The 14,857-nt window shown below is 28.3% G+C and overlaps 1 protein-coding gene across 1 annotated transcript; it reads left to right on the top strand.

The window, feature by feature from the left end:
• Nucleotides 1–11,763: 11,763 nt before the first annotated feature.
• Nucleotides 11,764–14,532, top strand: LOC107872296 (CASP-like protein PIMP1). The gene is made up of 3 exons (XM_016719052.2): nt 11,764–11,933; nt 13,054–13,183; nt 14,290–14,532. Exons 1-3 carry the CDS (start codon nt 11,767–11,769, stop codon nt 14,500–14,502), a joined length of 510 nt encoding a protein of 169 aa, XP_016574538.1. The 5' UTR covers nt 11,764–11,766; the 3' UTR covers nt 14,503–14,532.
• The last annotated feature ends 325 nt before the right edge of the window (nt 14,533–14,857 follow it).

The raw sequence follows: 14,857 nt of genomic DNA, 5'->3' as shown, positions 1-14,857 counted from the left end.
TATGTATACACTCTTGAAATATTGAAAATGATACATATATATCTTTCAATTAAACGGGGCGTGCTACCTCTCTTCATCCAAAAGGACATCCCCTGACCTGTCGAAGAAATATTATATGACCAAAGTTGAAAGCGAGTTTCGTCCATGCCTATTTCTTGACAAACCAAAATCGATGCGTTCACAAAACTTGCTTCCAACTCCGGACGTAGAACATTTTCCCATCAAGTCAGGGATAAATTGCTAAGGAAACTGGGTTAATTTCTTTGAATGAGGACACGTGGCGCGCACTGCCTAAGTGAAGGGTATATAGTATGATTTTCAATAGTTCGGGAACATATACGTATCCAAAGTTAGATGACAAGGGTACAAATACCCCAAAAATATAATGAAGGGTATTTACGTATCATTTTCAATAGTTCAAAAGTATATATTTCCTTTTCCATTAATTAGTAGATTAGTAGAGAGGAAAATATTTTTAAAATAAAAATAAGTTATTTTGAATTTCTTAAAAATAAAGAAAATTGATGGAGTTAACGAAGAAAATACATATTTGAACTACCTTTATAATGGTAAGCGGCATATATGGACTTATAGTATAATAATAATTAAGGCATGTGTGGATTGATAATATAATAGCGCAATAATATTTAACCTAAAGAGATATATACAACCATTTTGCCTTTATATAAATTAACTATAACATAACATAATTTTATAGATTATATTACATTATTATTATCCTTGTAAAAAAGGTTAAATTAAACTTCAGCTCTCATATCTATTGGCATCGAGAAATGGTATAAGCAAGACTTATTCATTTGTTATCGTGCTCAACATCAATTAAAAAATTAGTAGCTGAACTTAGAATTTGAATTTGATGTTTATGAATTTTAAATTTTTAATATATTAAAATAAATATAAATTTGAATTAAAATTAATATATTTTATTGAATTCGGAGTCAACACTCTTCCTCCGCACTTAATAGCACCAAATAAGGGTAAAAAAATAATTATTTATGAATAGGGGTGTGCATCGATCGGTTCGATTTGATTTTATATAATGTCGGTTCAGTTTGTCGATTTTCGATTTTTAAATATGTCAAACCAATAACCAAATCAATAAGATATCTTTTATCGATTTTTGGTTTATCGGTTTCTAGTTCTTAACGGTTCGATTTTTAGTGTAACCGGTAAGAAAATACTCATAAAACAGAAATAGTAGTAACTAACATGTAAAAAAATCAGATCTTAATTGCAACCAAAAATCTTACAAGAATCGTCAAGTTTTGACTAAATGTTGTTAGGAGAAATTAAGAGTTTGTATTATTGAAATACTAAAGCTTGTTAATTTGTAGAAATTAAAGAGGCTCTATATATATATATATATTTTATTGGGTTATCGGTCTAACCAATAACCCAATAAGAAAAAATCAAATCAAACCAATAGCCCAATAATTTATTTTTTATAAAATCATTAAAAAATCATTAATTTAATAACTCAATAATATTTTTATCGGTGAATTCCGTTTTTGGACACCCTTATTTATGAGATAATGTCAATTTCCTTAAATAGTACTTATCAAGTATCTCTCTCCTAAATATACTAATATAAGTATATTTAGACTCACCTTATCTGGTACAGTCACTTTCTGTTTCACAATAAAATATTCCACTTTATTTAATATTATGCATTTATATTACTTTATTGTAAAAGTTCCTATTTCTGTGGCAGCTGTATACCCTAAAAAGAAAAAAAAAAAACAGTAGTAAGTACTAATTAATAAAAAAGAAAGGAAAGAAGAGAATCTTTTGAGTTGGAGATAATTGAATTTTTTATTAAAGGTGCAATTCAAATAAAGTAGTATAAGGTGGGTTCTTTTTATAAGTTATATATTTATGTGATTATCACATACTTAATAGTTAATACGACTTTAATTAGATAGTGCCGGCACAATACGTGATGTATGAATTAGGCGTATAGTCGTATATTTTTTCTATTTTTTTATAAATATTCTTTTTGGGTCGTGAGTTTTATTCTCAAATAAGTATGTGTTTAGGTCTTTAAGACTATTTTGATTATAATATTTTTAATATGCTATTAAGTATAAATATAGTAATCAATGTTGATCTAGAAAGAGAGAGAATATAATTAGAGTTAAATTAACAAAGTTGTCTTTAATTTTTTAGGAGGGAATAGAAAATTAAAGGATGCGCTCAAGTTAAAAAAAGTACTTAATAGAAATGGAGGGAGTATTATAGTTCTGACCTTTCTTAGTTATTTATGTAGGACCAACATGGGTTGTGGTGCAGTGGATGAGGTTGTTCCACCCTTAATCAGAGGTCGAGGGTTCGACCCTGGGTATGGAGAAAACTCTGTTGGGAGCACTGTCACCTTAATGGACCCTGCAACGCGCGATCCGAATTAATCGGGGTTTCAATGCGGACATCGGATAAAAAACAAAAAAAAAGTTATTTATATAGGTGACAACTACTAATTGATGATAAATTATAGACTACTATTAATTTTTTATCATGATTATGTATATATTTTGATGTATTTATTTATTATGCTAATTATGCGATATATGCTTAAATGAAGTAATGAGAATTTATATAGTCTATCTTAATTTATTTGGCATTGGGATGCATAATTATTATTGATAGATAGGGACGAAGCCATAATTTCAATTACACGTTCGACAAAGCTCGAAACTTTGTTCATAAATCTATATTTATACTAAGAAATTCACTCAATATACAACATAATATACAATACATTCCTACAAATAGAATCAGAAAGAAATTCACATAATATGTACAAAATTCAAAACTTATAAATTTAAAATGCTGGATCTGATTCTAACCAAATATTATACTTTCTCCATTTCAAAATTATCTCATGTTTCGCTTTTCGAATGTCAATTTGACTTATGTTTAACGCTAAATTAAATCAGGTACGTTAAATATTTTAAAATTAAAATTAAATTTTTCAAAAATCATATGAAAATACTATAAGTTATAATTTTTTCTCATATCAACATAATGAAAAATACATGTTAACCTATTGCTCAAAATTTATATTATTTGATTTTTGAAAAAAAATAATTATGATAAATAAAATAAAACGGAGGGAGTAATATAATGAAATAATAATAGAGTGTGGTCTACACAAACCCTAGATACAACCTACTCCATTTGTAAACATATTTAACTTATCATATTAATGCACTCACAGATCTCAAATTATAAAATTATTCTATGCTTCTTGCATCTTCTCTTTACACATGTTCAATGGTTGGTAGCAAATTTCCTTTTATATATATTGTTATAATAATTGGAGTACTTAAAAGTACATATAACTTTTTACAATAACATAGTGGTAAAATATATAGATATAGTAAACAAATAATCATTACACTATTAGGTGACAAAAATAATAATGTTGAGGTTCCGAGAGAATAAAGTATATACAGTTTACATAACTATCTCAGAGGTAAGATAGAAATTTTATTTTTGAAAAATTCCTGGCGCAATGAAGGATTATGTTCAACCCAAATATATAATCTATATATAAATTAATAAAAAATAAAGATAAAATGATTTTTCCTCTGGATTTTTTTTTTTTTTAAAAAAAGATACTAACTAACTCTTAAGGTGTGTTTTAGGAGAAAACTGAAAAGTTTCTCTGCTAAGGAAAGAAATAATAATTTTTTGCCTATAATTCATCCTATAAGAAATTAGTAAGGAGAAAATTTAATTTAAAATATCAACAATTTTTTGTGGAGTGCAAAAACGTGGTTTTTTTAAAGCCAACTTTTTTTAAAATAAGAACAAATGATTTGAAATTATTTAGGAATCAACTCAGTGAAATCCCCTATTTCATATATCGAAAAAAAAAAAAAGATTTGTCAAGGTCACGAGCTAACGAATCCCCCTTTCATTATTATCGTGAGCTACTCTTTTTTCAGATTCCGTGCATAGTGAAAATCATAGTGCACCGAATTATGAATATTTTTTTTTTATATTACTTATTATTTCAAACAAAGACAAAGAAGCAAGGAAATCTGCAATAGATAGATGCATTGTTATATGTTACATTCATTTGAGACAACCAAATATGGTATAATTTGTATTCTTTTCCACCATTATCTTTTACAATATGTTATATATAATATAATAAGTCGAGATACAATAATTCGTATCTAGTAAAATTGTAAATAATATTTTTTTAAAATGGATCATTTTTAAGTCTTAGTTTGCAAAATTTTTGTTGATAAGAACTTTCATTTAATTACAATTTTAGTTTTCCTTTCATATTTACACAAATTCCATCCTTACAAAATACAAAAATCTCAACTAAATGTATCTTTAGTGGATGTATCGGAAGCTAATTATGTATCTCGACAGACCAAAAAAAAAGTATCGGGAGCTAATATGTATCTTTACAAGAGAAAAAAATGCATCTTCGTTGGATGCATTGGGAGCTAATTATGTATTTGGGCAGACCCAAAATCAAGATTTTCATTAATTACACAAAATGTCAATATTTTCTGTAACTATACTTTAAACCGTTGGAATTTATGTTGTTTGCCCTAAAAATTAATTAATAAAAAAGGAAAGGTTTAAAACTGAAAAAAAAAAAAAACCAACTCATCTAGTTTTGCCACAAAAGCTTCTCATAAAGCTAACTTAATTAGACAAATTAGTGATCTAAGAGTTCCAATGGGCGGCCCAAATAGAAAAACAAATTGGGCTTAAGCTGAAGTTAAGAGCTTTTAGAGGCCCATTATACAACTTATAAGAAGCGTAGGAGAAGAAGGAAAACAAAGAAATTACGCATAGTGTCCCCCAAAGTGACCGGTTTTGAATTACCGTTCCCCCAAATGTTTAATCTTGAATTTTTGTCCTCCAAAATGTGTCCGTTTTGAATTTTGATCCATGCTAAAAAAGTTATAACATTTGATTGTGAGACAAAATTTCTGATCAATTGTATATGTTATCTATATCTATATCTGTAATATATTAAAAGTGTGAAGGCCTTAGAAATATTGTTTGAACTTTTTGCCCTTCATTAAAAGTCTTTACTTTAGACAAAATTGTTTTTTCACTATTTTTTTCCTAATATTTAAAAATAGAAATTTAATTAATTCTCTAATATTTAGGACTTTATGACTTTAAAGATTGCAACCAACTAAATATGGTGTATTAGTATTTTTCCAAAATTAGAATTGTGTAGATCACGATAAAGAAATCCTAATCTGTGTATTAGTTCTCTAAAGGAATCTTAATCTGCTACGAATTGCAAGTGGTATAGAATTTATTATTAATTTTATAAGCGATTTAAAATTTTTTTTCTTTCGAAAGCATATGTACAATGCTGCTAATGATACGTGAGGTTTTATCTTTTTTTTTTTTGTTTTTTTGGTTTCTCAAGGTATCCAGGCCAAGGACTAATCCTCCGCGGATCTGAGCTCTATTTAAGGGTCTGCCGCTGGCCAATTGATTGCTGCATGCACAAGACGGGAATCGAATCCCCGAACGCTTACTTAAGCGACCTAGTGAACTAACCACTAGGCCATCCAAGCTTGGTTGAGGTTTTACCTCTTTAGTATATGTTATGTATTTTTTTCCCTATGTTGACATGTTTTGTATTTATTTTAATTACTTATTTTCTAATAACATGATTATCATTTATGTTGGAACGCACTCATGACATAGTTCATGAAATCTGCCTTTTCTATCTTTGCATGATAGAATTCTTATGTATTCCTATTTTTGTGCCTATCAAATTTATTGATTTTTTAATTTTATTTTTGTAGCATCTTGTCATCTCAAATAACTACTATTTTTGGGTAAGTTTGTTAATTTATTCTTCAATTTGATTATTATTGTTTGAATTTTTTGCCCTTCATTAAAAGTTTTGCTTTAGACAAAATTGTAGTTTCACTATTTTTTCCTAATATTTAAGATTTGAACATTAATTAAATATATTTATGATAAAACATTTTCATATAGAAGAATGACAACCAATACTTTTTTTTATTGATTTAAGAATTTTAAATCAACTAAATCTGATCTTAAAATAAATATAAATGCGTTAGAATAATTTTTTTTTTTAAGAAGTATCAAATTTTTAAAAGTTGTAAGTACGTAATAAAAATATAATCAATGATTTTGTAAAGATTTGAGTTTAAAAATAAGAAAAGATTTTAAATATGAGAAAAAAGAAAAATAACCGCACCACATATATGGTTCAAATCAATGCGTCTCTCTTAGCCCACTTGAAACTTCTGATGATAAAATATATGTGTTTACACTAAAATATATGTTTATGTTTACATTATTATATTAAAGTATGAAGGATCTTTGAAAAGTGTTTGAACTTTTTACATTCATTAAAAATCTTCGCAATAGATAAAATTATTTAATTTTAAATAATTAAATATTACACGTGCGAGACACATTAAACTAGTTGTTATGAAATGTCTGAAGGTTCGTCTTATGAGCAAGAGTTAGAATGTCTGTCTTATGCGAGACATTTCTAAGTTCTAACTTTTACATATAAGGTAGAACTTTTGGTCAATGGTGCAGACTCATTATCTGAAAATGTCATGAATGTATACCTTATGAACAAGAGTTAGAACGTTTACCTTCTAAGCAAAATTTATTAAGGGAACCACCCTTTATGGAGGCCATTTTTGTAAAATGTTTTTTATAGAGACCAGAATATCAAGATCGACCTATTTCATGGCCATTTTTGAACTTAACCCTAAGGGAGGGGGGAGGTTATCTTATGTCTCTTTAACTTGTTTGTTGGCACTTTTGGTATATCCTTGGTTTAGGATGCACGCCCCGCGGGTTTATCTTATGTCTCTTTAACTTGTTTGTTGGCACTTTTGGTGTATCTCTGGTTTAGGATGCACGCCCCGCGGATGTATCCTGTGTCAATGCGTTTAATTTTATAAAATCACATCGATATTAAAAAAAAATGTCTTGATTAATAAATAAATGGGTAATTTTATTTAATACGAAAAATACTTAAATAGAAAATTAAATAGTATAAGACCACATAAAAAAATTAAAAATCACTTTAAATTAAATTTAAAAAAACTATCAAGGCTATAGAACGACAAAAAAAAGTGTTAGGATCGAAATCAATAGGACGTCATGTGGCGAGATTAATCGAGTTACACGCAAACTGATCCGGATACCATGATTATCCAAAAAGTAAATATATATTTTCCTTTCCTGATGAGTTGGAGAATCATTCTTAGTTTTTCACAATACTAAAAGTAAAAGTAACCATGCTTAGTTTCTCTTTGTTTGAAGGAAAAAAGACATGTGTAGCCTTTTTTTAAAAAAAAATAGCCCAAGTTTGAGCATATAGACACATGTGTCCCGTCGAAAAGAAGAAAGTAAAAATTACATAAATCTCAACCTTATTAGAATTATTTACACTCTCTCCTACTTCCTTAATTACTCTACTCTCTCTCTCGATTTATATACATAACAAGACTGAGATATACATAATAAGGCCGATTCATATACATAACAAGTATGACAAGGCCAACATATACACAACAAGACCGACAAAGTCGATTTATATACATAACAGGGCCTATGTATACATAGAAAGCTATGTATATGTATTTTTAGAGAAAAGTGAGATTTTTGTAATATGTTTGGAGAGATGAGATCTTTTGTAATAAGTGAAACTTAAGTTGTGGGTTTGTGTAATTTTTAGAAGAAAAAAAATGCCGCTTTATGACCATTTGGCCATTTTCATCCCTTTCCTTGGGCCATTCGGCCCTTTACTCAATTTTGTTTTTTGCTACAAATTTTTTAACTGAAAAATATTCTGCATTTTTTCGTTGTTTAAAAATAATAATTAAATATAATTGTATAAAAATGGTATCATTTTATATAGAATATGTATCTATATAAGATATATGTATAGAAATTGCACAGTTCTATAAAATATATATATAAAAAAATTGTATATAATATGTATAGAAATTTATAGTTGTAGTATAAAATACATATCCGAATAATAATTGTAGCTAAAGGTTGTATGAAATGTGTATAAAAATTGTATAATTGTATGTATAAAATATGTATAGAAACTATATATAAGGTGTTTACAAACTGTATCATTGTTGTATAAAATATGTATATGTATAAAATGTGTATTCAAACTGTATAATAATTGTATAAAATATGTATCTAATAAGTATTAATATGATATAGGAATTGTATTAATATGGTGTAAGGACTGCATCAATATGATTATGGGGATTGCATAGATATGGTATAATGATTGTATCAATATGATATAGTATATGATATTTTTTGTCTATGATGTGTGTAGTACATGATGTGCATATAAACTATATCATTATTGTATAAAAAAATTTATATCATTATAGTATTATGTTGTATATATGTAGATATGTATTCTATTATTCCACAATAATACAATTAAGATTTTTCTTAAAAAAAAAAACAAAGAGCTGCAAAAAAAAAAAAAAAACCTAGTCTGAAACCTCAAAACACACCCAATTTCAAACAAAACTCAATCCAATTAGAGCTGTTGTTGTTGTTTGCGTTAATGAGCAAATGAAAAAATTTAATTGGTGTTCATGATTAATTGGAGAAGAAAGTCAATTTGTGGGTGCGTGTTTATGATGATGTTTACTAAAATTAAAAATTAATAGAAAGTATTTTTTTTAAAAAAAGGTAGCAGCGACCCAAAACAAAAAGGGAAAGAAGTCAGCCGCCTACCATTAGTCAGGAAAATGGCTAGAATTTGGAATTTTGAAACATTGGCCATTCTCATATCATGTATTCAAGGAGAGTGGCCATTGTGTCCTTTCCCCTTGTTTAAATTTACTATTGAAGAAATCTTTAGCTTATAAAAAAGTCTAAACAAAAATGTCCAATGTGAATTCTGAAGTTTTTGTACAAGATATCAAGATGAGTTGAAAATATTGATTGAAACTTGAAATCACAAGCTCAAGATGTGCTCTAATGGTATTGAAGATAAAGGGTTGTTCCAATTACTTTTCTGGAAGTAAAATAGTGAACAACTGAACAATTTAGGGTTGTTTAAAATCGAATCATAGTTGATAAGCCCGCAAAATTGATTTATTGGTATTGAATTATCAGATTAACTGTAGATGAACGGATTAAAATTCTGTAATTAAAGACTTATTGGTACGAAGGCGGATTACTTAATATCCTTGTTGGATAAATCGTTAACCTGTTAAGAATTATCATATTTATACTTTTACCCTAGGTAAGTAAAGTACATGGTATTAACCCTAAAACTCTATTAAACCATTTATACTTTTACCCTAGGTAAGTAAAGTACATGGTATTAACCGTAAAACTCTATTAAACCATTTATACTTTTACCTTAGGTAAGTAAAGTACATGGTATTAACCCTAAAACTCTCTCCTCATTTTTTGTTTTGCTAGTTTTCAAGTGCTAAGTATTTTTAATATTACATTTTTTCACGTTACTGCATTTAGGACAGTGAAGAAATTAGCGTAAATTCCATTGAAAAAAAAGATATCATGGAGGTTAGTCGATAAATTATCCGTTAACCGTCAGATAATTACTAACTTGTTAGCAAATCAATCAATAAAATATTGATTAGATTGCGGATTAGAGTATTTAAAAATCGATAACAGATAAATCAAATCACTAAGCGTGATTATCCGTCCGATAAACACCCCTATTGAACATAATATCAAAATATGAACTATGCTTTATTTGGGCTTTATCTACCCATATATGGGCAGTGGACTTAAATTCTAAGTCCAAAGTTGATATTAAAAAAAATAAAAAGCACGAGAAAGTTAAAGAAAAATATATAAATTAAATTAAAATAAATATTTTTTAAGTATAAAATAATTTTAAAAATAATATATATGATGTCGGATTGATTTGATCTCGGTTTAAATTTTAATAGTTAATTCCAAACCAAAACACTTATAATCGAATTTTTTCTAAACACCAAATAAATCAAACCAAACTATTAATCAATTTGGTTCGATTATTTAATTTCACTCCCTTTTACTTTGTTCATTTCAGTCGAATCCTATTAATATAATCTTTTTTATTTCAAATATTCCTAAATTAGATTTCAACATTTAATTAGCTAGAGTTTAAATCACAAAATAATATGCCTGGGAAATAAGAAAAGTGTCTCGATCTTGAAAAAAAAAAAAGTTTAGAGAGACCGTCAGATTATTTAATATACGAGATAAATACTGTTTAGTGTATAATTATTTCATTTAAAAATTCAAGTAATTAGATAGGACATTCTTATATTGATTAAATTATATCTCAGTGAATAAAACTTTTTATATATATGTTGGGAATATTTGCAATTGAAAAAAATGTAACAATTTTTAAAATTAGAAATCTTGTCCATGAAAACGTAGTGGGAGCTGTAAATTAACTCATTGTCAATATCTTTGCCATTAGGTAAAACAAGTTGAAGCTCAAATAATACGAATATTAACAATTTGAGATATTAAATGGTAAATTTCATTAAAATATTATACCACAAGGAGAAATTAAAGAATATTTGTACTAAAAAAATTAATTAATTATTATGTTAATTGAGCACGTCTTAGCCATTTCCTCTCTAATCTATCTGTCTCTAATTGTTTAAAAAATGTTTGAATATTCGTGACAACCTTAGTTCCCTATTGTTTCATAAGCTACCAACCAAAAAGATTTTGATAGTGGAATTAATTAACAACATTTAATATTTCTAATATTTTTATTTAGTAAAATTTTATATTAAATAATAAGTAAGGGCATTAACGAGAAAGCTAAAGAATTAAGGTAATTAATGGCGCGATTACATCAAATTGGTTATTACATAAAATGGTTTTTTTTTTATTATGTAATGACAAAATTAATAATAAGATTTAATAACAATTAGTATAACAAAATTATAGCTAAAATATCAATATATATACAAAAACAAATAACTCTGTTAGATGCCTATATTATAAGGAGATTAATTAGCTTATAATTAATTAGGTAATTAGTTTATGTCAACCTTTGAACAGTAGTGAGACAATAATGAAGATTCGAATGTTTCTTATATTATATGAGAAAAAATTATACTCTCTCCCATTTTATACAACACCCTTTAATTGACACGACGTTTAAGAAAAAAAAAGGAATACTTTTGAAACTCGTGGTCTATAACAATCCTTAGATATTTGAAACTCATGGTCTATAACGATCCTTAAAGCTAAATTGTTTCGAATTATAGTGACATTTTTTTTGATATGGACTAAAAAGAAAAGGGTGCCACATAAAATAATACCGAGGGACTAACGATTTAAGTCTTCATATTATAAAGAGATCAACATCCAGTACTCCCTCGAGCTATGACTAAAGTTGCTACGACACACTCTAATAACTTTATAGGGACCCTATATTACCCCTTTGAAGTCATTTTTAGCGTGTTTTTGTCACCCTTTTGTGCTGATATGATATCTTTATTACATAAAATGGAGCCCACGTCAAATGTGCCACGTCAGCTTAAAAGATTGACAAAAGGTGTCATGTCATGTAAAAAGGATAACAAAAATACATTAAAATTTAATTCAGAGATAATAAGACCCCGATGAAGTTGGAGTGTGTTGTAGCAGGTAATAGTTAGGAGATACTAAATGGTTTCCTCTATTATAAATTTCAAGAAGTTGAAAATATCTAGAGAGAGAGAGAGAGAAAAAAAAATGGGTTGTTTAGCAAATGTGAATCTCTTTTTAAGAGTTCTTTCATTTGTTTGTTTAGCAACTTGTGTCACAATTCTTACAACTTCTTCCTCTGATATGTCTGTTGCTTCTGTATTTCATGGTGATGTTGAAGTCAAGTATAGATCTACTGATTTCTATGCTTATAGGTAAGTGTTTCATCTTTTAACGAAAAGGATAAATATGCATCACGAGTCTCTGAGCAACGATATAATAAAGTTATCTTTGTATTATTTACTAGCTATAGGTGATCAGCTCGAGTCGTGAAATCAATCATGAGTCATAATTGTCTCTCTCTCTTTTTTTTTTTTTTAAATTTCAGTTGCATCTTTCATTTCTAGGATAACTGTAGAGCAACGGTAAAGTTGTTTTCATGTCATCGACCATGATATAGGGTAAAGCTGTTTTCATGTCATCGACCATGACGTATAGGTCACGGGATTTAATTTGAACCAGAAAATCAACAATTGATGTTTGTGTCAAGGTAGCTTGGTTACTTACATCACTAGCTACCTCTTGGGGATTATTGGATGTGATGACCATTCTCCGGTCCTACGTGAATGTCGATTGAGGTAGTGAAATAGCCAGACTTTTTACGAAGGGATTAAAAATATGAAGAAGTAAACGCACAAAGATGGAAGCCAAGGAGATTCAATCTACCATATATAAAAAGTTAATCTTGAATATATAGTGTAATTTTTTGTCAAAGGACATACTCATGAACCCTCATGCTTCCACTTGGCTCCGCCCCTAGTCGGATGCTTTTTACATCAGACTATCTTTTTATAATTGCATATTTATTTAATTACCATGAAACGAAGATAAAGTTATGATCTTTGTGTGAATTATAATTCATGAATTCGAACCGTGAAATCATACACACCTTAAGACACAACATATTTCCAGGTCATGTATGAAAACGAAATATCTCGTGCATCGAACTATCCTTTTTATACTTGCTTATATCTTTCATTTTCGAAAAAAGTTAATATTGCTTATGTCTAGTCCTATTAAGTTGACTTGCAAAAAATTGTAATTCTTATGATACTTTGAATTATTTATATTTAGTGTATATAAGTTAAAGCCGGGGGTCTATCGGAAACAACCTCTCTACTTCTTTGGAGGTAGCGGTATGGACTGTGTACATCTTACCCTCCCCAGACCCCACTTTGTGGGAATACACTGGGTTTGCTGTTGTTGTTGTATATAAGTTAAATATTTAGAATATTAATTTTTAATATTTGATGCAATAAAATGATGATTTTACAGATACATGCTAGCTTGTTCTAGTGCGGGATTTGTGTATTCCCTCTTACAAACTGCAATTGCAATAATCCAATTCAAGACTGGAGATTGTATATCTGATAAACTTAGTCACTTTGATGTATATGCTGACAAGGTATGTATACCCAAATTCCTCACAAATTTATTACTTTCTCAATTTCACTTTACATAACGTATTTCCTCCGTTCATTTTTACTTGTCATTATTTCACTTCTCGAGGTCAACTTGCATGTATTTTGACCAATATTCTAAGATGTATAATTTAATATTTAAAATTTATAATTTAGACGGTCGAAAACTATATGAAAAATGCTACAAGTTGCAATTCTCTTCATATTAATATGATGAAAAAATACATCTTGAAATATTAGTCAAAGTTTATGTAGATTAGCCTCGAAAAAAAAAAAACAGTGACTAGTAAAAGTGAACGAAGAGAGTAGTTTGAACAAGTGCAGAGCTTAAAAAATAAATTAAGTTTTCTAAAGTTTATGGTCACATATGTTCATATATTTAGGGTTTGAATTATGTGGGATTTGTTACTAATACTCGCATTAAAGTAGATTGCTTATATCACATTCCTTTAGGATTTTGGCTAGTGGAGGATCCGTGATTTGAATATTTTATGAGTTACTACAATAATTTCAAGTTAATGCATGATAACAACTAAGTTCATTATAAAATATTCATAGATGGTTGGCAATTTTTTTTGATACAAATATTGGGTTCTAGACAAAAATTATTAGGTTTACATGAACTCAATACTTAAGGTTAAATCTGCCTTTAGATGCAACCCTTTTTCGAATTCTGCTTGAACACAAAATGCTTCTAGCACTAATGACTTCCACGACGAGAGACGGACCTAAGAACAATTTTGGGGTGCTCCGATATCCGTTAATTCCGACACATATTAGGTATATAAATATATAAAAATGTATAAAAATTGACATAAGACTTAGAAAAGCACCCAGTAAACCAAGAAGATAGATGAGTGCTTCAGTTTTTACGCGGAACTTTAAAACTTTGAGCGTCAATATGTGTGTTCGGACTTCCCGAACACCCATGACCCCTAAATCATGGGTCCGCAACCATCCACGACTACTTTTGTTTCATGATATAACATGCATATGGACATGTCTCTGTTATCTTAATTAAGGGTGTTTACTTTGTTATTTAATTAATTACATATATTATTTTACATGATGATTATAATTAATCAAGCAGATAATGTCGATGATAGTGGGTACGGGTGCAGCAGCAGGATTTGGATTAACGGTGGATTTGAATCGATTGCCTAATCGTGCAATGGTTACCGTTGATTTTCTTAACAAAGAAAATGCAGCAGCTAGTTTTTGTATTGTTGGATTTGCATGCAGTATGATTTCTTCTTTTATCTCTTTAAAAATATTTAAGGATGAGTACTTGTATGATTGCTAGCTACTAATTAATGCATATACATAAAAAAATCAATGTTAATGGTATTTAATTCTTTCGTAAAACATTTTGGTTGGAAGAGTGTGTGTATATATATATATATATATATATTACTTTTTTTCATTTTATTTAGTGGGTGGACTGTATTCGTTTTGAGGATCCGAGTAACCTAGATTCATAAAGTACAAATCAATGTAAGGAAAAAAAAATGTTTCTTATTAGAAATTTTTTATTTTCTTTGGAGGGATTCAATCCTATTTATTCTATCACAATTTTTGGTATGAAGTAAAATTTATGCTTAACACAAACCCCACATGCATTAAAATTAATAAACATGATAATAAGGGATTTGTAGGAA

This window comes from Capsicum annuum, chromosome 5 (genome assembly GCF_002878395.1).
Source record: "Capsicum annuum cultivar UCD-10X-F1 chromosome 5, UCD10Xv1.1, whole genome shotgun sequence".
NCBI classification, from domain to species: Eukaryota; Viridiplantae; Streptophyta; class Magnoliopsida; order Solanales; family Solanaceae; genus Capsicum; species Capsicum annuum.
Note: the sequence above shows the minus strand (reverse complement) of the source record. Positions and strands in the feature narration are given on the sequence as shown.